At 47.7% G+C, this 25,348-nt stretch overlaps 1 protein-coding gene across 3 annotated transcripts in view; it reads right to left on the reverse strand.

Moving 5' to 3' along the window:
- Positions 1 to 8,526: 8,526 nt before the first annotated feature.
- BEND3 (BEN domain containing 3) overlaps positions 8,527 to 25,348 on the reverse strand; it is a 49,497-nt gene continuing 32,675 nt past the window's right edge. For all 3 annotated transcript variants that reach the window (XM_054493000.2, XM_063666485.1, XM_063666484.1), the window contains exon 4: positions 8,527 to 14,291. In XM_054493000.2, coding sequence (XP_054348975.2) covers positions 12,045 to 14,291 — 2,247 coding nt within the window. In that variant the 3' untranslated portion in view covers positions 8,527 to 12,044. The remainder of the gene's footprint in view (positions 14,292 to 25,348) is intronic.

The following is a 25,348-nucleotide window of genomic DNA, read 5'->3' on the forward strand; positions in this document are numbered from 1 at the left end:
CTGCATTAGACATTTTTTTCTTTAATCTTTTCATATGTTGGTCACATTTTTCACTGAGGAAGCCTTGCCAGGACCACATTAAAAGGCAGTTATCATTTGGAACTAGTAATGAGTTGCAAGAGCTCCATAAATCTTTATGAATTGCTTTCATGTTTCTCTGTTTCATAAAGATGTTCCAAGTCCCGACTAAATTTTTGTATTTTCACTAGAGACGGGGTTTCACCATGTTGGCCAGGATGGTCTCGATCTCCTGACCTTGTGATCCGCCCGCCTCGGCCTCCCAAAGTGCTGGGATTACAGGTGTGAGCCACCGCGCCCGGCCTGGGGGATAATTTTAAAGTCATGGTTTATTTGGGCAATAGTGGTTGGGGAGGAGATAGAAACATTACTGGCTTTCAAGAAACTGGAAGTGCCAGGTGCAGTGGCTCACGCCTGTAATCCCAGCACTTTGGGAAGCAGAGGCGGGCAGATCACCTAAGGTCGGGAGTTCAAGACCAGCCTGACCAACATAGAGAAACCCCCGTCTCTACTAAAAATACAAAAAAATTAGCCGGGCATGGTGGCGCACACCTGTAATCCCAGCTACTCGGGAGGCTGAAGCAGGAGAATCGCTTGAACCCGGGAGGTGGAGGTTGCGGTGAGCCGAGATCGTGCCATTGTACTCCAGCCTGGGCAACAAGAGTGAAACTCTGTCTCAAAAAAAAAAAAGAAAAGAAAGAAACTGGAAGAAAACATTTCAGTTCAGGGTGATGGTGTATGCTCCTGTAAAACATATTTTGCTGTTCTGTCCATATATTTTAAATTTTACAAATGGCATTATTATATTTCCTCTCGCATGTTCAGGATGTTTTTTAAGATCCATTCATGGCATTATGCGTACATCAAATCCACTGCTTCTCACTGCTGCAGGATAAAGACCAAAGTGCATCCACCATGCACTTTGCTTACCCATGCTCCCAGTGACACTGTCCCAAACTGTACCCAGTTCTCCTCTTGACAAATAACATAGCGCTTCTATCCACCAGAATGGCTGCACTGGCTGCTTTCCCACAGGAGAGTGCCTTAGACCCATCATCTCAGCCCCTGGCATTACTCAGCTTTCTAATTTTTGCCAGTATAATACAGGTGTAAAGAGATTATTAACATTACTATTATTTTGAGACAGAGTTTCACTCTTGTCACCCAGGCTGGAGTGCAATGGTGCGATCTCGGCTCAGTACAACCTCTGCCTTCTGGGCTCAAGGGATTCTCCAGCCTTAGCCTCCCGAGTAGCTGGGATTACAAGTGCCTGCCACCACGCCCAGCTAATTTTTGTATTTTTTTTTTCAAGACAGAGTCTTGCCCTGTCACCCAGGCTGGAGTGCAATGGCACGATCTCGGCTCACTGCAACCTCTGCCTCCCAGGTTCAAATGATTCTCCTGCCTCAGCCTCCTGAGTAGCTGGGATTACAGGTGGCCGCCACCATGCCCAGCTATTTTTTTTGTATTTTTAGTAGAGATGGGGTTTAACCATGTTGGTCAGGCTGATCTCGAACTCCTGACCTCATGATCCGCCCGCCTCAGCCTCCCAAAGTGCTGGAATTTACAGGCCTGAGCCACCACACCCAGCCGTAAAGAGATTATTTTTTAACATGAACTCCTCATAACTTTTTTTTTCTCCTTTTTTTTTTCTCGAGATGCAGTCTCGCTCTGTCACCCAGACTGGAGTGCAGTGGCATGATCTCAGCTCACTGCAACCTCTGCTTCCCGGGTTCAAGCGATTCTCCTACCTCAGCCTCCTGAGTAGCTTGGATTACAGGTGCGCACAACTACGCCCAGCTAATTTTTGTATTTTCAGTAGAGACGGGGTTTCACCATGTTGGTCAGGCTGGTCTCGAACTCCTGACCTCGTGATCCACCTGCCTCAGCCTCCCAAAGTGCTGGGATTCTGTATGGATGCTGAGCCACTGCGCCCAGCATAACATCTTTCTTATACACACAAGCCTCACAGCCTGCTGCTTCTGCCTTTTGGTACGATCTTGGCTCACTGCACCCTCCGCCTCCTGGGTTCAAGCGATTCTCCTGCCTCAGACTCCTGAATAGCTGCGATTACAGGGGTCCGCCACCATGCCTGGGTAAGTTTTTGTATTTTTAATAGAGACGGGGTTTCGCCATGTTGGCCAGGCTGGTCTGGAACTCCTGACCTCAGGCGATCCACCCGCCTCATCCTCCCAAAGTGCTAGGATTATAGTCATGAGCCACCATGCCTGGCCAATGGGACTTTATTCTTAAAGTTGATGAGACCTTCCCTAAGGCAGACAAGTGAAATCCTAAAGACCACAGTCAAGGCCGGACCACAGGTGTCTAAAATGGAGAATTTCTGTTTAGAGGTCCGGTAAGGACTCGCTTCTGGAGTCCCACTCAGAGGAGTCACTATTAGACACTTCTTCTCAGAATGCATGTAGAATTTTTGTTAGGATTGTAGGAGAAATCCCTTAATTTTTTTTTTTTTTTTTTTTTAGTAACCCTTATTTTACTTAAATCCTTTAATTCTTGATTCTAAGACAGACAAATGAAAGGTGGGGCTGAAATGATAGTGGCCAACTCTTTGGATGTAAGCAATGCAATCAGCATGAACTACCTGAGGAGAAGGCACCCATCACTAGGGCCTTCCTTACCTATGCTGAAGTATATGCCTCTTTACGCATGGAACTGTGCCTGGGCTAAGATTTCAGCTTGTCAAAACCAAGGAGGAGAGGCATGTCTAATACCCTGTGTTAAGAAGAGCACAAGCTATACCAGAAACACACACCAGAAACACCAGGGCTCTTGAATTCCGCTGTCAGCACTCACAGCAAACTTAGCAACTATGTTTCAGTCTCTGGAGAAACAGGAGTCGGGAAACACTGCCGTCCTGCAGGTGTGCCTCAGGCCAGAGCCCAGCCTAATTCCATCTGCGATGGCCTCAGCTGTCTGCACTGTGAGGAGGAGCCAAGCTTCCCAGTCTGGTTCTATCCTCGTACATGTTGAAAACTGGCTTCAGGTAAGAGATGTCAGGTTTTGTGTTGTTTACTACCAAAACCTTCTCTTCAAGCTCAAATGGGCTTTTTTTTTTTTTTTTTTCTGAGAGAAGTCTCACTCTTGTCCCCCAGGCTTGAGTGCAATGGCTCGATCTCGGCTCACTGCAATCTCGGCCTCCCGGTTCAAACGATTCTCCTGCCTCTGCCTCCCAAGTAGCTGGGATTAAGGCGCCTGCCACCATGCCTGGTTAAGTTTTGTATTTTTTAGTAGAGACGGGGTTTCACCATGTTGGCCAGGCTGGTCTGGAACTCCTGACCTCAGGTGATCCGCCCGTCTCGGCCTCCCAAAATGCTGGGATTACAGACATGAGCTACCATGCCCGGCTAACTTCTTAACTACCAACTCCCGAGGTCGGGACTTGTTAGAATTATGGATCACTGCCCAGCAGATAGCTGGTCCTCCAAATATATTTGCTGAATGAATCAACTGCCTTAGAGGCAGAGATATTCTTACTGCATTCCTTAATCTATTTTCTGTGGCACTGAAAGTTTTCCTGGTTTTGGAGGGGGTTTACTTTTTGTTTTTTGAGACAGAGTTTCGCTCTTGTTGCCCAGTCTGGAGTGCAATGGCGCAATCTCAGCTCACTGCAACCTCCAACTCCCAGGTTCAAGCGATTCTCCTGCCTCAGCCTCCCAAGTAGCTGGAATTACAGGCACCTACCACCATGCCCAGCTAATTTTTTGTATTTTTAGTAGAGATGAAGTTTCACTATGTTGGCCAGGCTGGTCTTGAACTCCTGACCTCAGGTAATCCACCTGCCTCAGCCTCCCAAAGTGCTGGGATTGCAGGCGTGAGCCCCTGCACCCGGCTGGTTTCCTGGGTTATACTCTCTCACCAGGGCGATCCAGAAGCCCCGAAATAGTGGGCAGTCAGCAAAACCCCAAGTTAAATCACAGGAACCACTAGGCAGAGAGACAGAGAAATTGATTTACTTGGCACAGCTACATAAGTGGCAGCACAGAAATGAAGAGCACAAACTTTGGAGTCAGTCTGGCCTTCGTTAGAAGCCCCAGCTCTGCCAGCTATTTGACCTTGGCCAAGATATTTAACTCTGGAAGCATCCATTTCCCCATCTGTAAAATGGGTTTCTGTAAGGATTAAACGAAATGACATATATCAAGTTCCCAGCACATCCCTGACCCAATACAGGTGCTCAAAAATGGGAGCTATTATTAGAAACAGAACTCTGATTTCAGGACCCGTGATCACTTCTGAATCCACAGGAGTCACACTGTAGGAGCTCCTGGAAGGACAGGCTATATGTAGCATTACACGCTCTCAACTTCTATTAGGAACACAGTTCACCATCAGGAATACAAAGACTGTTTAGAAGAACAAATGAATTCTTAATCCCTAAAATCAACAGACAGCCTTCCCTGTGAAGAAACATTCTGTCAAGTGCTGTATGTGGCCAGTGCCCATAAGCCCTGATAGTGAAGCATTAGTAAACCGGCCTCTTCCCACCGGCCTGAAAGCTAAGATTTAGTTTCCTAAGCTAAAGATTTAGTTAAAGCAGCAGTCAGTTTTATTTGAATACAACAGGAAACCACATATTTCAACTCAGATCTATTGCTAATACCCAGGAAAATGCTAACCTTTCAGTTTCTCTACCACAGACAGCACATTTTGGGAAGCTACCTATAGTGCCTTGGTCCTCCCCTGTGGTTCCAGGACAAGCAGCACCAGCATCACCTGAGAACTTGTTAGACATGCAAATTCTTGGGCCCCACCCCAGACCCACTGCATTAGAATCTCTGCGGGTGGTTCACGGCAATCTGTTTTAACTTGTTCCTTGGTGATTCTGATGCAGGTAAACTCTTGAGACCCACTGCAGTAGTGGATGCAGACAGAATCCCACCCAAACCCCTTTACCAGAGCACCCACGCCATGGCTGCTGAGGGCTGGCTGCTAACCACCACAGAGGCACCTCTGGAGCCTTGTCCTGGCCAAAGGGACAGGGACACTACCCCTTTCCCAGGGAAGACCTTGGACAATAACCCACCAGCCCCTTTGCCTCAACCAGAACTAATTCTGCCATACAATTCACGTTGCAGGGCTTCCTCGTGGAGGAGAATGTGGCTAGACTGCATCGGAGACCACAATCTTGGTTCTCGCCTTCCCCGGTTCTCTTCCTTTCCTGAGTCCTGTCTCCTGACAGCACGCCCTCAATTAATGGCCTAAGAATCTGTCTCAGCTTCTGCTCCTAGGGAACCTGATCTACAGCAGTTACTTTCACATTCTTAAAAAAAAAAAAAGTTCACAATTGCTATAATTATTTAGAATTAGCTTAATTCTATTATTTTATTTTATTTATTTAGAGACAGAGTCTCGCTCTGTCACCCAGGCTGGAGTGCAGTGGCTTGATCTCAGTTCACTGCAACCTCCGTCTCCTGGGTTCAAGCAATTCTCCTGACTCAGTCTCCTCAGTTGCTGGGATTACAGGTGCACGCCACCATGCCCAGATAATTTTTTTTGTGTTTGTTTCATTTTTTGAGAAAAGATCTCACTCTGTCGCCCAGGCTGGAGTGCAGTGGTGCCATTTCGGCTCACTGCAACCTCTGCCTCCCGGGTTCAAACGATTCTCCTGCCTCAGCCTCCCGAGTAGCTGGGATTACAGGCACACGCCACCATGCCCAGCTAATTTTTGTATTAGCTGGGGTTTCACCATGTTGGCCAAGGTGGTCTCAACTCCTGACCTCAGGTGATCCACCCACTTTGGCCCCCTAAAGTGCTGGGATTACAAGAGTGAGCCACCGCGCCCACCCTAATTCTATTATTTACATTCATTAGCTCCCAAGGCTCTGTCATTGAAGCTTAATTCTAAAACCAGCACTCCTATATCTAAGATCAGACACACTGGGGCTTAGAGGATGGGAGTGAGACACCACTGCTGACTTGCAATTGTTTTAGGATCTGAGTCTTGTGTATTGTGGCTTGGGTATGATGGAAATCAGAGGCCAACTTGGGCTCAAATCCCGGCACCGCCAATTTCCAGTTGTGTGAACTTGAGCAAGAAACCAACTTCTCTCCTCACCACAAAACTGAGTTAATAACAGTGACCACAATGAGTTTTTATGAGAAGCAAATGAGATAATGTAGACACCATTTGCGTCCCTAGCTTTCTCACCTGTTAACAAAGCATAATTATGGTACTTACCTCACAAGGCTTTTGAAAGGATAACACGTTGCCCAGGTTCCATTCTTAGCAGTGTCTGGCACATAAAATATACTCAATGAATGTTGGTGCCATTCCAGTCAGAAGCAATGCTTGTTCTTTCCTTTCTCCACCACTGGCCAGATATTCCAAATTTTTTCTTTTTTTGAGATGGAGTCTCACTCCGTCACCCAGGCTGGAGTGCAGTGGTGTGATCTCGGCTCACTGCAACCTCCACCTCCCAGGTGCAAGCAGTTCTCCTGCCTCAGCCTCCTGAGTAGCTGGGACCACAGGTGCTCACAACCACACCCAGCCAATTTTGGTATTCTTAATAGAGACGGGGTTTTACCATGCTGGCCAGGATGGCATCAAACTCCTGACCTCAAGTGATCCGCCCGCCTTGGCCTCCGAAAGTGCTGAGATTACAGGTGTGAGCCACCACGCCGGCCCAGATATTCCAGATTTATCTAAAAGCTCCTTAGAGTCCACTGCATTTCACCATTCCAATGATCATGATAATCTGGTGTCGAGTTCTTATTTCTGAGAACTAGATCTTACAAGTATACTCTCACTGAAACACTCTGGGAATGTTCTTTTTGGAAGAAAACAAAGATACCCACAGCCAGAAGAGTCTCAAAGAATTTAGCTTTTCCTCACTTCTTGCTTAAACTGGCTAGTGGATTTAGCATTTGGAGGTTCAGGTCCAGCCCCCAACCAAGGCACACCTGCTGAAAAGGTTTACAGCACGGATGTGCTGGCTGTAGAAATTTCAAGGCTATCAAATAAGCAAATACTCACTGAAGTACGTGTTTCAATCATGAGCCACCAACTACTTTATATCTTCTGATCCCTGGGCCAAAGAAGTTTCTCTGACATCTTGAGATACAATTTTTACTCTATATATTATATATATATGTATTTATATATATATGTGTTTATATTTATATATTATATATGTATTTATATTTATATAAATGTGTTTATATTTATATATTGTGTTTATATTTATATATTATGTTTATATTTATATAAATATATGTGTATTTATATTTATATAAATATATTATATATGTATTTATATTTATATATTATATATGTATTTATATTTATATAAATATATGTATTTATATTTATATAATTATATATGTATTTATATTTATATAAATATTATATATGTATTTATATTTATATAAATATATTATATATGTATTTATATTTATATAAATATATTATATATGTATTTATATTTATATAAATATATATATTTTTTTCCTTGAGACAGAGTCTCTGTTGCCCAGGCTGGAGTACAGTGGCATGATCTCGGCTCACTGCAACTTTGCCTCCCACGTCCAAGCGATTCTCCCACCTCAGCCTCCCAAGTAGCTGAGATTACAGGCATGCACCACCATGCCTGGCTAATTTTTATATTTTTAGTAGTGACGGGGTTTCACCATGTTGGCCAGGCTGATCTCAAACTCCTGACCTCAGGTGATCCACCCACCTTGGCCTCCCAAAGTGTTAGGATTACAGGTGTTAGCCAACGCACCTGGCCTAATTATTACTATAAAATATTAAGTTTAATGATTTATAATTAGCCAAAGAGAAGAGAAGGTGAGGGAAAACATCCCTTTTTACAAATAATAATACATGAGGCCGGGCACAGTGGCTCACACCAGTAATCCCAATACTTTTGGGGGTTGAGGTGGGAGGATTACTTGAGGCCAGTGGTTTGAAACCAGCCTGGGTAACATGGTGAGGTCACATCTCTACAATAATAAAACTAGCCAGGCATGGTAGTGTGGGCCTGTAGTCCCAGCTACTTAGGAGGCTACGGCAGGAAAATCACTTGAGCCCAGAAGTCGAGGCTGCAGTGAGCCATGATTATACCACTGCACTCTAGCAGGGTTGGGGCAGGGGGAAACTAAAACCCATTTGATCCAAAGTGAAAAAAAAAAAAAGGCGGTTAAATGAAAATGAAACTCTGCTGGCTTTGCAGGACTGGCCTGGCACCTGACCAGGAAAGGTTAAAAAAGGTCAAACAAGCCTCCCACTACATAGCCAGGAAGTGGTTTGCGGAGAAATGGTTTGGAGGATTTATCTGGCAATTTCTCATTCATTCAGCTGTGGCCAAACTGAAATCCTGTGAGCTGTACCCCTGACACGTAGAGTGTGGAAGCCCCAGAAGCTGAAATCCCCCGGAACATTCACGTTCTCCCCTGGGAGGCGGGTGAGGAGGCCACACACAAAAACAAATAGACCAAGACATATTCTGAGACCAGTGCTCTAAGAAAATAACATGTTACGAGACCACGTTTTTCTATTTTTATAACATTTTATATAACTCATAAAACAGTGTTTGTATAAAAATTCACACAAAGTTGCTGAAGAGCATACAATTTCCAAAAATGTCCTGGGTTTTTGTTACATTCAGTTTCCTAAGGATGCACTCCAATCTATGGTAAAATGCAGACATGATGCGAGATTTCATTATCTTTGGTAAAACTATTCTCATTATTTTGTCTCCTCACAGTATTAAGTCTGATATCCACTTTGTGCAGGGTCTGCTATTACTAGGATGTCAGAAAAACATTAAGGCTGGATCTACGAGAGGCAAGTATTTCCAAACAGCAGTAATAGCCCCTTGGCCCCCACCCTCACTTCATGTATCCATACAGTCTATCTACACAGCCAGGCGGGGTGCAAGCTCACAACCTCCACTCGGGAGTCTCGCGATCCCCTCTCGACTGGGCAAGAAGCAAACATTTGGGGGGAACGTTGGAAACGGAGGCCATCTGTAAGTGAACCCAGTGGTCATGCTGTGGTGTGGTCAGACCAGCAACTTTTACCAATTAAATAGCCAATCTATTCACCACTAAGTAGATCCCATTGGTTGGTTGGTTGATGATTGCTGCTGATGTGGTTCCCCCTCCCCACAAACATAAAAGGAAAGGAAGGTTTGGAGCCAAGACCGAAAGGGGAGGGGCACGCTAGCGCAAATGACACCAGACACGACTTTATTCCCTGTCAAACATTTGTTGTCCTGTAGACACAGCCAAGGTGAACTGAAGCAGGATGCGAACACTCAGTACATTCATGACTATCTTCATACATTCTTTAAAAACTTACAGAGAAATCAATGAAGACTACTACCTACTGTGACTTACTAGTTCATTCAACATCAAAACGTGTCTGTGCTAATTTTTTAGTCCTTGGGATACAAGGCCAAAAAAAAAAAAAAAAAAAATCCAAAAAACAAACAACTAAAAACCAAAGAATTTAGATGTGGGGGAAGGAAACGGATTGCCAACAGGTTTCATGGAACACATTAAATTTTGAAAAAATAAGTATTTTGTACTTCTATTGCTTCATGTAAAAAATTTAAAATAAAAAAATGCCCACTGGAGCCACCTGTATGGATGGAGAAGTGAGGACACCATACAGACAGGGCAAGGACCTGCAGGCGTCTCCTGACGACAGTCCAGAGATGGGAAGAGTTCCCAGGTGTGTCCACTTCTCTTCACAGAAAGGGACTGTAAGATTCTGGGGGAAGATGCCCTACACATGAAAGGTATTAAGAAAATCACTGAAATACGGTTTCCAAAAATTGAACATGCTCTGGGTTACAAAGAGACATATTTAATTCCTAGAACCTGTTGATTTCTCTAACAGGGGTAGATGGGAGTTTCAAAAAAATTATTAATAAATGATTGTGCTTCTAAAGTTGCAGGGTCAACATTCCACCCTCTAGAAAGCAGGGCAGTTCATGGCTTGGAGTCCTCTTGTTTACATCCTAGAAACCAGAACAAATTCCATGGGACCTCCCCACTCCAGCCCCCAACAACCAGTGGTGGGAAGGGGGAGGTGGTGGGAGAGGGCCACAGCTGTCTTTGGGTAGGGTGCGTGTGTGTGCATGCTGTGTGCATGTGCTGGAGAGACTAAGGCATAGAGAAGGGCCCAAGCGAGGGGGGAAAGTGAGTCTCCTGGCTGCTCCAGTCCCTCCTTTCCAGGCACAAAGAAGTTGAACTTGTTATTCGTGTAGGCCCCCTTCATCTCACTTCAGCTTTTAGTAAGCAGTGCGTGTGTGCATGAGTAGCTGTGTGTGACAGAGAGTCATTCAGTCCCTGTGCCTTTCTAAATCTGCTTGCAGTTTCAACAGAAATAATCTGTACATGACACTTAGGAGCAAATTTACTAGTTAGATCAGCAACTTAACATTGCTTTTAAAATCCTATATTTTAAAAAATGCTCCTGGCAAAATTATGTCATACAGCCACTGGAACTGAAGTCCTTATCAGCTGAATGAAGAAAATTCAGATTGTTTCTGTTATCTCTGCATTTTAAAGTAGCAAAATATTAAGCCATCCCACAGGGGTTCTATGACTACCCTGTGTGATTCAATTAATTTTCCAGGACTCTGGTATGATGTATTGTTTGCATTTGACTGTTTCCTTTCCCTCTTAGGCATTTGGCCCCCAGAGTTAGGTAGGTAAAAGTATCATTTTAAAGGACTTTACCTGTTGGGGAATTTCCCAGTTGGTGCTCCTGGAGAGCATGCAGCTGGCCTGCAGGAGCCTGACATTCCCAGTCAGGAGGGAACAAAGACATGTGCCCCCCAAGGCAGGGGGTGGCCAGGTATAGGACAGCAGGACCTTCTAGAGAGTCCAAGAGGAAATTTCTGAGTGGACCCTGGGAAGGGACATGTGTACCCCATCTGAGATGGCCTGTGTCCTTCCAATGCCTGGTATCCCCAAGAGAGGCCCAGACCTGGGCCCGCCCTGAGGAATGAGGATGTAGTGCTGCCTGGAGGAGCTAACACTGAGGTCTGGGGAAGTCACCACAGAGCTCCCGGAACCTGGATTTTGTACAAACACACACACGGAAAAGTAAACAGTTCATGGTGAGCTCAAAGAGGCCCACCCTTAAATCTAACAAGAAGCCAAAAGCCCCCGCACTGTTTTCCAAGGAAACACATCCACTCCCTCCAACCAGCAACCATGTATGGAGAGGGAATGGGGGCAGTGGAAGGACACGGCTCAGATGGAGACACTGCGAACGTGTTTCCACGGCTGTCTACATTCATATAATCATCATCCAGTGTTCTCGCCTACAGAGTGATACAACATTCTACCGATGCGCCTGAAGGACAGGCCAAGCTGAACGGAAGCCTTCCCAGGCACCAGAGCAGAAGGGAAAAGTTGCAAGTGGTGGTGACGGACTTCGCACTATTCCATCCCCTCTACTGCTATCCAAGGGGCATCTTGACTCTTCCAAAATCAGATGTAAAAAACAAGGTCAGTAAAATCAGTATCCATGCCACCTGAAGCTATGATTAGCCACTGTGCACGAACATGGCACTTTTAAAGAGATTTTTTTCTAAGTAAAATGGCCCCCAAAGAGCCCAATGATTTTTTTAAGGGTTTCTTTTTAATTAAAAAGAAAAAAATGGGTAAAAATGGAAGATGTAAAATATGGGAAGAGAGGCAAGAGAGTTGCTGGGTTTGCATTTTAAGCTGTGAGGGGCTGGGGAGGGCACAACCAGGGAGAGGACCCCTACCCTCTGGTCCCTGCCCTCACAGCTTGCTCTCCCCACACTCAGGCTGCCCCGCCGGGGCACATAGGACAGAAGTTGTAAGTACAAGAGACCAAACTCAAGGCTTCTTTCTTGCGGATGGGTGGGTGCTTACGTGTGCAAATGTAATAAGCCACTCCCCACGGACATAAGGTGCCTGTCTGTAGATGCCATAGGCGTGCTCCCAAGTATTGCTCAGTCCCAAGGGTGCCCATCGTTCAGCCTCTGGTGACCCCGAATCTCTGGGCAGGTCACAGGCCTTCACTTCTCCACTTTCTTCGCTTTCTTGAGGATGTCGCATTTTTTCCTGTTGGGGCGGCGGCACCGCTCATCGATGCTGGGGATACATTCGTAGTGCCACACCTCCTCCATCTTCTCCACCGGGTAGACGGCTTCCACGTAGTGGCGGATGAGCCGCAGCCGCGTGGGGTCCAGCTGCTTCTTGTTGCAAGCCCCGGAATGGTTGTACTGCAGCCGGAGGTTCTCGGCGGTGAAGAGTTCGGGAAACAGGCGGACGAGGAGCCGGGCTGCAAAGTTGCCCACGGAGAGGCTCTGCTGCACGATCTCACGCACCTCCTTGTCAGACAGCAGGTAGGGAGAAGGCACCGGGAAGTCAGGCGAGGGAACCACCAGCTCGTCCAAGGGGATCTTGCAAAAGTCCTTGCTGCTCCTCTCGGGGGGCAGCGGGGGCCCCTCAAACTCCTCCCGGAACCTCTCGGGGTTGATTGCATAGCTGGTCAAGTCTCTGCACTCAGGGCCCGGCACGTGGACCTTGCGCTGCTGCTGGTAGGAGCGCCTTTGCTCCGTGTCCCGGCGCCGGCAGCGCTCATCCAGTTTGCCCACGAACTCCAGGGTCCAGACGCGGTCGTTTTTGGCGCGCGGGTAGAGCAGCTGCACGTAGTGGCGGATGAGCTTGATGCGGGAGGGGTCCAGCTGCTTCTTGCCCAGGGAGCCGCTGCAGTTGTACTGCTTGCGCAGGTTCTCGTGCGTGAAGAGCTCGGGGAACAGGTGCACCAGCAGGCGCGAGGCGAAGTTGCCGATGGACAGGCTGCTCTCGTAGATGCTGCGCAGCTGCTCCTTGCTGAGCAGGCAGTCGGCGCCGGGAACCTCGAAGTCAGGCTGGGGGATCTCTAGCTTGTCGAAGTCGATGGGCACCAGCCAGATCTTCTTGGAGCGGCGGCCCGGCCGCTCGCCCTCAAAGCTGTCCTCCACCTTGACCACTGAGATGTCGTCGGGCAGACTGGAGGAGTCGTAGCAGTCATCGCGCGGGGGGTCGCCTTCACTGCCCGCGTCCAGCCCCAGGCCCTCGAGCTCGTCGTTGATGCGCTGGGCACACTGCTGCAGCCAGGCCTCCTCCTCCTGCATGTCGGGGAAGTAGATTTCCGTGTAGTTGCGGATGATCTGCAGCCGTTGCGGGTCCAGCTCCTGCTTTCCACCGTCCCCGTAGCAGCTGTACTGTTCACCCAGCTTGCGGTGGTCGAAGAGCTCGGGGAAGAGCCGGTGGAGGAGGAAGACCGCAAACTCGCCTGGTGAGGAGGCTTCATCCAGGAACTCAGTGAGGTCCTGCGTGTCCACCACGTGGTCTGAGGCGATGGTGCTGCTCCGGTCAAGAGACAGGGCCTCCTCCTGGTCTTTGTTGTCCAGGAAGTGGCCGGGGTCCACCTGCTCTGCCTCAAAGAAGCTGGCGACCTGGCCACTGGGCTGGCTGTCCTCCATTTCCCGCTGGGCCCAGAAGCGGCTGAAGAAGTCGTTCAGCTGGGGCAGGCACTCGGCCTGCCACACAGCCGTGTCCTTCACCGAGGGGTAGTAGACCTCCACATAGTTGCGGATGAGCTGCAGGTGCAGCGACTCCAGCTTGCGCTTGGCCGCAAAGCCACAGGCACTGCAGCCTCGGGAGAAGTCTACGTCGCTGAAGAGCTCGGGGAAGAGCTGCACCAGCAAGCGGCAGGCCAGGTCCCCCCCTGACAGGCTCTGGTCCACGATCTGCTTGAGCTCCGCGGCTGTGAGCTGGTACTCAGGGGGCGGCTGGAATTTGGCCACCATCTCAGTGGGGCTCACCTGCTTCTTGATGCGGCTCACCTCAAGGGAGAGCAGGTCCACCTTGCTGTGCAGCTGGGACATGTTGGACGTGAGGGTGTTGAGCATGTAGAACATCTTCTGGATCAGGAAGTAGATGTTGGGGTCATTGTCAGTGCCTGCCCCGGTGCTGCCACAGTCCCGCTTCTGTGGCTCATTCAGGAGCCGCAGCGACGAGGGGCTGTTGCTGGCGTTTGCCTTCTCGAAGAGCTCGTACATGTTTAGCAGGTCCCCCGAGGGAGGATTCTTCTTCTCCATGATCTTGTGTGAGATGCCATACAGAGGCTTCTTGTAGGAAGGGGTGGTGGCATCATTGCAGGGCTCCTCCTCTCCTGGCCACACAGAGCCCAAGCTCCTGCCCCTGCCGGCCTGCTCGCCATTGCCTTGGCAGGGCGAGCTGTTCTCACGGTTCCGCATGCCTGCTAGGAGAGCCTGCAAAACAAAAATCATTTCCCAGAGTGTTAGGTGGGTGCTGTGGTTTATGACACTAAACAAGGGTCTGTGTAGCACACAGAGGCCAAGGTCAACCTTGGGAACATGTAAGAAATTGATTCCTCACCCTGAATCACTCTGTCATCCAAGGCTGCACCACTGATACAAACCTGCATCCCCACCACCCCAAACCTGCTGCTCTCCCCATTCCCTGAGAAAAGACTCAGGCTGGGCCCAGGGAGGCTTTGTGCTCTCACAGGACACCAGCAGTGGACTTCCTTTCCATCAGAGGGCTGACACTGATGCTGGCAATACTGGGCAAGAACTCTGCAAGAAACAGGAGGAAGAGCACAGGAAGGCGACAGGCTTGTGCAGCTGCCGGCCATGGGCAGGTCACCTCATGGACCCGTGCCTTGGTCTGCTCTCAGGAAGGGACAGAGATTCCTACCTATGGTAGCTCCCAAAGGCAGCAGTATGTCCTTTCAGCCTGCAGCCTTTGGGAGAGCAGGCGTCCCTTTTCGGGACGGCTCCTCTGGGATGCATGGTCGGGGCACATGAGAACTGGGCTGTGGAGAGCGGCTGTCTGATGCCAACTCCACCACTGCCTGAAATCACATCTTAGACCAGAAAAGGCCAGCCCAGAACTTTCTGGCCTATGCAACTGTGAGACAATAGAAACACACCCCCGTTTCTGAAAAATCAACAAGTATATAAACTATATTATATTCATACAATGGAATATTACTCAGCAATAAGACATTAATTATTGATACAGTACACAAAGTACTCATGATAAATCTCAAAATAAATAACAAAAAAGAGGCCATAGTGTATGATTCCATTTGTGTATGTACAACTCCGGAAAATGCAAGCTTGCCTATAGTGACAGAATGCAGACAGTCATTGCCTAAGGATGGCAGGGAGAATTCGATGGGACACGGAGAATGAAATGGAGAATGTCAGTGGGTGACCGATGTTTATCATCATGCTGTGGCTGTGGGTTCACTGGTAGACACGTGTCAAAACGTATCAAATTGTATACCTTAAATATGTATCAGTCATTGTATTTCAGCCATAACCTAATAAGCCTGTTTTTGACAAATGTTGAATTTGACCCAGATACTTATGGAAATGTATATTTGAGTTTTAGGAAAGCAGATGAGCTAGTCAGTGAGCGCTGGTGGGTGTCGGGGGAGCAGGGAACCTTTGCTCCCGCTGACAGGCATGTGCCTTGGGCAAGTGGGAATGGACAAGAACAAACGGCGGCATCCTGGGGTGCTTCTCTCCACACTTGGGAAGAATACAGGTGGCTGGGACTGGCCTAGCCCAGCGCTTCTTAAGCTCTAGTGTACACACTGAATCACCTGGGGTCTTGCTGGAATGCAGAGTGTGAACCCTGGGCCTGCATCTCTAACAAGCTCCTGGGTGCTGTGGCTGCTATCCATCCTCTCTGAGTAGCCAGGGCCTGGCAGTCAGTGTTTGCTCTCAGTTTATCTCATCCGGGCAGATCAGGGTTATTTGAAAGTTTTCAGGTAACTAATGCCAGCACAAAACAGTGCATGAGGTGTTTTTCTCTGCAGCCTCAACCAATGTAGGGAAAAGAGACAACCTCAGAAGTGAGGCTTCGTACAGCAAGTGAGCAATATGAGGCTGAGAATAGGTAGATCCAGGGGGAATAGAAACCAAGAGCCCAAATAAACAGAAAACTTTCATCATTCTGAACCTTCCATGTGTTCTTTTTCATTTAAATTAATGAACGGCTGGGCGTGGTGGCTCACACCTGTAATCCCAGCACTTTGGGAGGCCAAGATGGGTGGATCTCCTGAGCTCAGAAGTTCCGCCAGCCTGGGCAACATGGCGAAACACTGTCTCTACTAAAAAAATACAAAAAAATTAGCCAGGCACAGTAGTGTGCACCTGTAGTCCCAGCTACTCAGGAGACTGAAGTAGGAGGATAACTTGAGCCTGGGAGATGGAGGCTGCAGTGAGCTAAGATCTTGCCACTGCACCCCAGCCTGGGTGACAGAGTGAGACCCCATCTCAATAATAATTAATGAATTACTTCCTAGACTCTCTCTTTTGGATAATAGAATAATCTGACTCAGAGAAATGTTCATTCTTCTCTTGTGCCCCCATGAGGACAACCATGCAAAAGAAAAACTACTCCCTTAGGGACCTTATAAAGGGACTCGTAAGTGCATTAGTTATCACAGAGCTGGCCAATACTTCCTTCAGGGTTTGTGTATATATATTTATATGAGCAAATGGTCAGTGGCAACTGGCCCTTGTGGCCCCCACTCCCCACCCCTCCCCTCTACAGCACTCCCAGGAGCAGAGGACCAAGGACATACCAGAGTGCAGGCAGCCTGTCAGGGGTGGCCTACCACCTGACCCCTCCCTCTGGGGTATCCTTGCCGAGCTGTCCCCATCCCTGTCAAACTGCATGATGGCTGTGCGATGGGACCATGTTGTTCCTGAGTCTATCCCCAGTGCCTAGCAAAGTGCCCAGGGTACAGAAGAGGTCAATGAATTTCTGTCAACCACACATGTGAATAAAGCAGAGCAAAGTGTTCCACCATTCTCAAATACATGCTTAAGAAAAGTGAGGCCAGGTGCAGTGGCTCACACCTGTAATCCCAGTATTTTGGGAGGCTGAGGCGGGGGATCTCAAGCCCAGGAGTTCAAGACCAGCCTGGGCAACATGGTGAAACCCCACCTCTACAAAAATAAGCTGGGAGTGGTGGTGATGTGTGCCTGTAGTCTCAGCTACTCGGGAGGCTGAGGTAGGAGGATTGCTTCAGCCTGGGAGGTTGAGGCTTCGTGAGCCGAGATCACACCACTGCACTCCAGCCTGGGCAACAGAGCAAGACCCTGTCTCAGAAAGAAAAAGAAAAGGGAGCTGTTCTGATAAGAGCACTGGCAGAGACATATGAAGGTGTGGCTAAGAACTCAGCTCAATCAGCAAGCATTCTGTTTGTGACCTTGTAAGCCTCACCTTCCTTTACTCAGGGTAAATCATGCTACCTGTCCCACAGGATGGTTGTGAGGATTTAATGAGACAGTGCACATACAGCACTGAGTCTATCTGAATCACAGTAAGTGCTTAATAAATATTTATGGCCAGGTGCGGTGGCTCATGCCTGTAATCCCAGCACTTTGGGAGGCCGAGGCGGGTGGATCACTTGAGGTCAGGAGTTCGAAACTAGCCTGGCCAACACGGCAAAACCCCATCTCTACTAAAAATACAAAATTAGTTGGGTGTGGTGGCGCATGCCTGTAATCCCAGCTACTTGGGAGGCTGAGGCAGGAGAACTGCTTGAACCTGGGAGGCAGAGGTTGCAGTGAGCCGAGGTTGCAGTTAGCCAAGATCGTGCCACTGCACTCCGGCCTGGGCAACAGAGTGAGACTCTGTCTCAAAAATAAATAAATAAAAATTTATTATTACAATATGATTTATTATTGCATTATGCTATTCCCAAGCCATGGCAGAGGTAGTTCTGTAGGGGACTTTTATTAGGGGAGTTGTAATGACACTTTCAACCAGTACACTGAGAAGGACTATCCCACAGTGCCTCAGGGTAAGTCGCTCATGGAAGGCACTTCTTAGAGGTCTGTTTGTCCTAAAGGCTGAGAATTTAAGCCCTTTATGTTTCTTCTGTTCTGTTAGCTGGCATTATTTCTTTAAAAAAGAAAGAAAAGAAAATATATACACACACCAGAAAGGAAGGGGTGGAGATAGCTGAAAACCTTTACCCCTAATGCAGTGTTTCAAACTATAGGTTAGTAGATGATGACTGATTTTGGTGGATCGTGACCAACATAAGAAGAGGGAGGGGCCGGGCACAGTGGCTCATGCCTATAATCCCAGCACTTTGGGAGGCTGAAGCGAGTGGATCACGAGGTCAGGAGATTGAGACCATCCTGGCTAAGGCGGTGAAATTCCATCTCTACTAAAAATACAAAGAATTAGCTGGGAGTGGTAGCACACGCCTGTAGTCCCAGCTACTCAGGAGGCTGAGGCAGGAAAATCACTTGAACCCGGGAGGCGGAGGTCGCCACTGCACTCCAGCCTGGGCAACAGAGTGTCTCAAAAAAAAAAAAAAAAAAAAAGAAGAAGAAGAAGAGGGGAGGGATTAGCCACTAGGGAGACTTAGGTGGGAGGATCACTTGAGTCTTGGAGGTGGAGGTTGCAGTGAGCTGTGACTGCACCACTGTACCACAGCTTGGGCGACAGAGTGAGACCCTGTCTCAAAAAAAAAAAAAAAAAAGAGGGAGGGAAGGAGGAAATAAGAAAGCAAAAAGAATAGAAAATATCAAAGTGTACTGCACAAAGTAAATCAATTTAAGAGTTTTGTTTCATTACTATGTGTATGTCTAAATATTTATTTACGAATTCATACAGGTAAGTTGTATTGCTCTATAAGGTGATTTATAACTGTGGGTCACTGTGGAAAACCACTGCCCTAACAAACTCAAAGTGCCTTACTTGCTAATTCCTGTAGAATGTAAAGTAAAATTTTTGGCAATTTATTCACCATTTAGTTCTATTACACTAAAATAATTTTAGAGGTCCCATGGACTATAAGATTACTATAAGGTTTACCAATAGAGAGAAATTTGGGTTTGGAGTACTAACAATCACAAATCATAACTATATTAAGAGTGATTTTAGAAAAGGAGACTTTGCTTTAAAATAAGGTTCCATTAGCACATTTAAAACAGAATTTCCTACAGAAAGAGATCATCAGAAACGTATATAGCATGCAACAAGAGTACATGTTCTAGAGGGAGACTTGCCCTAATTAATACCCAGGGGAGAAATGAGTACAGGGAGAAGCTTCTGGTGAATTATTTGAATACCAACAACACACACAAGATTTGACTCCCTCACATTCCTACAGCAGGTGGGAGGCAAGAGTACATTGAAACTGGGGAACCCCCCATAACTCTCAATATTCAGCCTCATTAATACAAATATTTCCGTTTCCACCAAGCATGTTAGAAACACTGCTGTCAATAGAAACATTTTTGGCTAGATTGCTTGAATAAAAAATGTTAGTGTCCCAGTAGAGGGCAATATTCACTCCCAGAAACCTTGGGTACACAATTCAACACAGAACACAACACAAACACTGAAGAGAAAGTTCTTAGATACTCCCACACTGGTGTCCTGTCAGCTCAGTGCTCCAATTAATTCCACAAATGCTGCCAAGGCGGCAATGGGCTGGCTGCGTTTGTGGCTGATGATAAAATCTCGGCTCAGCTGTCTAGGAGTATCAAGAAATCTTTAAATCTGTGCTACTTGGCACTGGGTAGGACTGGCTGACACGTTCCCAATTCTCTGAGGCTCGTCTTCCAACCATATGGGAACTCTGCTGTACAGCTCAGGCTCTGCAATGCCAGCGTCTAGCCCGGATCTTGATCAGGGCGTTTCATTCAACCACCAGCACCCATAGAACCCAGAGAGAATGCCCAAATCTCTCAGCCGGAGAATCTGACTGAACAAAAAGAAGCTGATGTTGGGTTACAAGTGAGGGGTAAACAGACTATTTAGGGAGATTCCAGGTGTCCATGCCCAGTGACATCCCAGGGAGTGGGTCACCCTGGAGATGCTCCAAGTACTAGACGTCTTCATCGTGACCCCAAATCCAAGAGCGGTCACTGAATTTAGTTCAATGAATGAGTGGCTCAAAAGTGCCCTGAGAGTCAGCACACTGGAACACCCAGAAAGCAGGAAGCAGGGAGGCCATGTAAAACAGTGGTCAGGCGGGCTGGCATCTCCCTCCTGGAATCACAGTCGCAAGAATGATGCTTATACCACTTTCATTTTCAACATTATTATTTTCATCATCACATTTTTTTTTGAGACAGGATCTCACTCTGTGGCCCAGGCTGGAGTGCAGTGGTCTGATCTTGGCTCACTGCAACCTTTGCCACTGCCCCCCACCCCCCAGGCTCAAGTTATCCTCCCACCACAGCCTCCCAAGTAGTTGGGACCATAGGCACACACCACCATGGTCAGCTAATTTTTTTTGTATTTTTAGTAGAGACCCTGTACTTATTTTTCTATCCTGGGCATTAATTAGGGCAGGTCTCCCTCTAGAACATGTACTCTTGTTGCACAGTATATGAATTTCTAATGGTCTCTTTCTGCACAAAATCCTATTTTAAATGTGCTCACCATGTTGTCCAGGCTGGCCTCGAACTCTTGAGCTCCAGTAATCTGCCCACCTTGGCTTCCCAAAGTGTTGGAATTACAAGTGTGAGCCACCACATCCGGCCAAAACAATTTTTTTTTTTAATTAAATAAGAGACAGGGTTGCACTAAGTTGCCTATGTTCACAGGCATGATCCCGCTACTGATCAGCAGGGGAGTTCTGACCTGCTCTGTTTCTGACCTGGGCCGGTTCACCCCTCCTTAGGCAACCCAGTGGTAACCCTCACTAAGTTCAGCATCAATATGGTGACCTCCCAGGATCGAGCCAGACACAGTCTCTGCTCTCACAGCTCTTACTCTGTGGGTCATCCTTCTGCTGCCAACACTATATGGTAAGGGTGAAGGATGTGCTAAGATGGCTGAAGAAACAAGATTCTGGGGAGATAAAGCAACTATAATGAAGGGAAAAGAGGAAGACCAGAAGACCGAGCAAGATATGAGTGCACCTAAGGCTTCTCATGCATCTTACAAATATCCCAGTATCCCACCAGCATGATGTTTGAGTGCCCAGTTCGGAATCACACAGGCTTGGTAGTGCTAACTTCTCTGAGCCTCATTAAAATGGGAATGTACCTATCTGCGATAGCTGTTGAGAGACTTCTTAAGAATCCTCAGCTCACACCACAGTAACTGACACTCACGAGATGTTCTGTGCATTTGCTCTACATGAGATGCCATTTCCATTTTCCAAATGAAAAACAAACCACAATGACATTTTAGGATTTAAAAAAAATAAACAAAAAACCCCAGGAGAACAAAGCTAACCTCTGCCTGGCATATGGCTCTTGAACACCGCCCCACTTCTGTGAACAAAAAGATGATTACCAATAAAAACTTTGGCTATGCACCTCCCACATCTGCTGTATTTGGCTACAAAGTCCTCTCCAACACAGGTGCCAAATAAGTCTTTATACAGCCCTTTGTTAGACTTTTTGAGGGAGGTTTTTTTCTTCTAAGCATTGTACTAAATGTCACTCATAAAACAAGTTGTCAACATTGATAGATGCCTGCCTGTGACGTGCTGTTAGCATCAGGGCTCCCCACTTTGCCCTCCTGCACTTTCCTCGGGGCAGGGGAGAGAAGACAGGAGATGGTCTATGTCCTGACTGGATGGTGCCCAGGCTGGGTGTCCTCAAGGGCATCAGGTGGCCTCCCTTGATGGTGCCATACTGGTTTCATTCCGATAAATGTAGAGGGAGGCAGCTGAATGCTGGTCATGGGGTTGAGGGCTGGAAATGGGAGCTCAGAGGCAGTAAATAAACACTTTTTTTTTTTTTTTTTTTTTCTGAGACGGAGTCTCGCTCTGTCACCCAGGCTGGAGTGCAGTGGGGCAATCTCGGCTCACTGCAAGCTCCACCTCCTGGGTTCATGCCATTCTCCTGCCTCAGCCTCCCGAGTAGCTGGGACTACAGGCGCCTGCCACCACACCCGGCTAATTTTTTGTATTTTTAGTACAGACGGGGTTTCACCGTGTTAGCCAGGATGGTCTCGATCTCCTAACCTCGTGATCCGCCTGCCTTGGCCTCCCAAAGTGCTGGGATTACAGGCGTGAGCCTCCCATGCCCGGCCCAGTAAATAAACATTTCTAAAGGCTGACGTGGAGCATGCCCCATGCTGCGTCCTCATGTGGACTATCTCAGTGATCCACAACAGCCCAGCGAGGCGGGCAGTGTCATCCCTCATGACGGTGGAGGAACCTGAGTTTTGGCAATCTGCCCCTTGTCTGACCCCAGACTCTGCTTGTTCTTGTATTTTAGCATGCTGGTAGTGATATGGGAGGGGGCTATAGAAGTGCTGAGTAGAGAAGGGCAGGTCCCTGGCTAGGGCTCCACCCTCAGGCCTGTGCCCACGGACCTAGGTGAGGACAGGCACTCCTGCCATTGCACCCAAATGTTGCATTTTCCAAGACCACCCTGGCCTGCCATGCCCCGATTTCTATCCTGTGCCTATAGAAATCCCCGAGACCCTAGCAGGCAGGCACACAAGCAGCTGGATGTCAAGAGGAGCGGATCAGTGGAAGAAGATACAAGCAACTGGATGTCTACAGAAACACATGGGTGGAGGAACACACAACTGGGTGGATGTCGAGAGGACGTCGGGAGCACACCGACAGGCACCACCAGCACGATGACAGGTCATTGACCAGCAAAACGATGTGGAGTTTGGCCGGGGCAGTAGGAGGAGGGCCCGGGCCACTGAGCGGCCCAACTCCAGGGGAAAATCATTTCTCTTCTGGCTCCCCCATCTGCTGAGGGCTACTTCCACTCAATAAAACCTTGCACTCATTCTCTAAGCCCAGGTGTGATCCGATTCTTCTGGTACACCAAGGCAAGAACCCAGGATACAGAAAGCCCTCTGTCCTTGCAACAAGGTAGAGGGTCTAATTGAGCTGGTTAACACAAGCTGCCTATAGACAAGAGCAAAACTAAAAGGGCACCCTGTAACATATGCCCACTGGGGCTTCAGGAGCTGTAAACATCCACCCCAGACACTGCCATGGGGTCGGAGCCCCACAGCCTGCCTGTCTGTATGCTCCCCTAAAGGTCTGAGCAGTGGGGCACTGAAGAAGTGAGCCACACCCCCATGGCATACCCTGCGAGGGGATAAGGGAACTTTTCCTGTTTCAGTAGGATGACTCAGAGAAAGTGACAGTGTCTTCCCAATCAGTCCTGATAATCTCACCCCAGGAACAAGGCTGCCCCACTGGCACCCTGGCACCTTTTAACTTACATGCCTGAGTTTGCTCAGCTGCCTGGTGGAGGTATTAACTCGTTTGTTATATGGATTAGATGGAATAAGGTATGGAAGGCACTATTTGTTGAGTAGCTACTGGTAACTGTTAGAGTGCTTCCTTTCTACTTTTTTTTTTTTTTTAAATAGATACAGGGTCTCACTATGTTGCCCAGGCTGGTCTTGAACTCCTGAGCTCAAGTGATCCTCCCGCCTCGGCCTCCCAAAACGCTAGGATTACAGGTATGAGCCACCACGCCTCACCCTTTCTACTTTTTTGATTATCACTGGCTGCATCCTCTAGGTTCCTCCCGTCTTTAATGAAAGTGCTTCAAAAAACATTACGTACGGCTGGCTGTGGTGGCTCACGCCTGTAATCCCAGCACTTTCGGAGGCCAAGGTGGGCAGACTGCTTGAGCCCAGTAGTTCGAGACCAACCTGGGTAACACGGCAAAACCCTGTCTTTACAAAAATTAGCCACTGGGAGGCTGAGGTGAGGGGATTGCTTAAGCCTGGGAGGTCGACGCTGCAATGAACCAGGACTGTGCCACTGCACTCCAGCCTGAGTCACAGAATGAGATCCCATCTCAAAAAAAAAAAAAGAAAAAGAAAAAGAAGAAAACAGTACATACACCCCACCCTACTCCAGTCACCACATATATCTTAGAAGAAACAGAAGATTCAGCAGCAGAGGATGAGAGAATATTCACCCTGAATTAAGACTAGTACTTTTTTGAAAAATTAACATACAGTATAATTTCATAAAACACTTGGATTGTTCTAAAGTCCCCAGGGTTGGCTGGGCACAGTGGCTTAAGGCTGTAATCCCAGTATTTTGGGAGACCAGGGCGGGTGGATCTCCTCAGCTCAGGAGTTTGAGATCAGCCTGGCCAACATGGTGAAACCCCATCTCTAATAAAAATGCAAAAAAATTAGCTGGCTGTGGTGGTGTGCACCTGTAACCCCAGCTACTCAGGAAGCTGTGGCAGAAGAATCACTTGCACCTGGGAGGCAGAGGTTGCAGTGAGCCGAGATCATGCCACTGCACTCCAGCCTGGGTGACAGAGGGAGATTCCATCTCAAAATAGTAAATAAAATAAATAAAGTCCCCAGGGTTCTAAGACTATTGATTTACTGGCACATCCATCAGCTTATACAAACTTATTTTTTATTTTTTGGCATGGGATCTCAGTCTGTTGCCCAAGCTGGAGTGCAGTGGCAAGATCATTGCAGCCTCAACCTCCCAGGATCAGGTGATCCTGCCACCTCAGTTTTTGTATTTTATGTAGAGATGGGGGTTTCGCCATGTTGGCCAGGATGGTCTCAAACTCTTAGGCTCAAGTGATCCACTCAACTTAGCCTCCCAAAATGCTGGGATTACAGGCATGAGTCACAGCGCCTGGCCTCAATTTACACAAACTTTTTTTTTTTTGAGATGGAATCTTGCTCTGTCACTCAGGCTAGAGTGCAGTGGCACGATCTCAGCTCACTACAACCTCCACCTCCCAGGTTCAGGCAATTCTCCTGCCTTAGCCTTCTGAGTAACTGGGATTACAGGTGCCCACCACTACGCCCGGCTAATTTTTGGTATTTTTAGTAGAGATGGGGTTTCACCACGTTGGCTAGGGTGGTCTCGAACTCCTGACCTCAGGTGATCCACCAGCCTCGGCCTCCCAAAGAGCTGGGATTACAGGCATGAGCCACCGCGCCTGGCCAAATCCAGGACTTTAAACACGATTTCCCCTTCAAATCTAATGGGTCAGAACTGCCTTCTGTATCCTGTCTACTAAAAAGTACAGTAAATACACGTGACCATTTTTGTATATGTAGATTGGGCAAGTCATATTAGAAATACTCAAATGCATTTTTGGTTTTGATCCCTTTTCCCTAAACATGTCAGAGTCCCTGGGTGATACCTGAAGCTCCAGCCAGACAAAATTACCCCCGGGAGACAGAGTGAGACCCTGTCTCAAAAAAAAATAAGTAAATAAAGGAGAATATACCCTTTCCTTTGTGTCCCCAAGAATATGAAGATGCTCCCTTCTCTATGATCCTGTTACAATAAAAATGTGTTGAGTGAAAGGGTGAAGTGTGACATCATTTGTGCAGC

This window comes from Pongo pygmaeus, chromosome 5 (assembly GCF_028885625.2).
Source record: "Pongo pygmaeus isolate AG05252 chromosome 5, NHGRI_mPonPyg2-v2.0_pri, whole genome shotgun sequence".
NCBI lineage: Eukaryota > Metazoa > Chordata > Mammalia > Primates > Hominidae > Pongo > Pongo pygmaeus.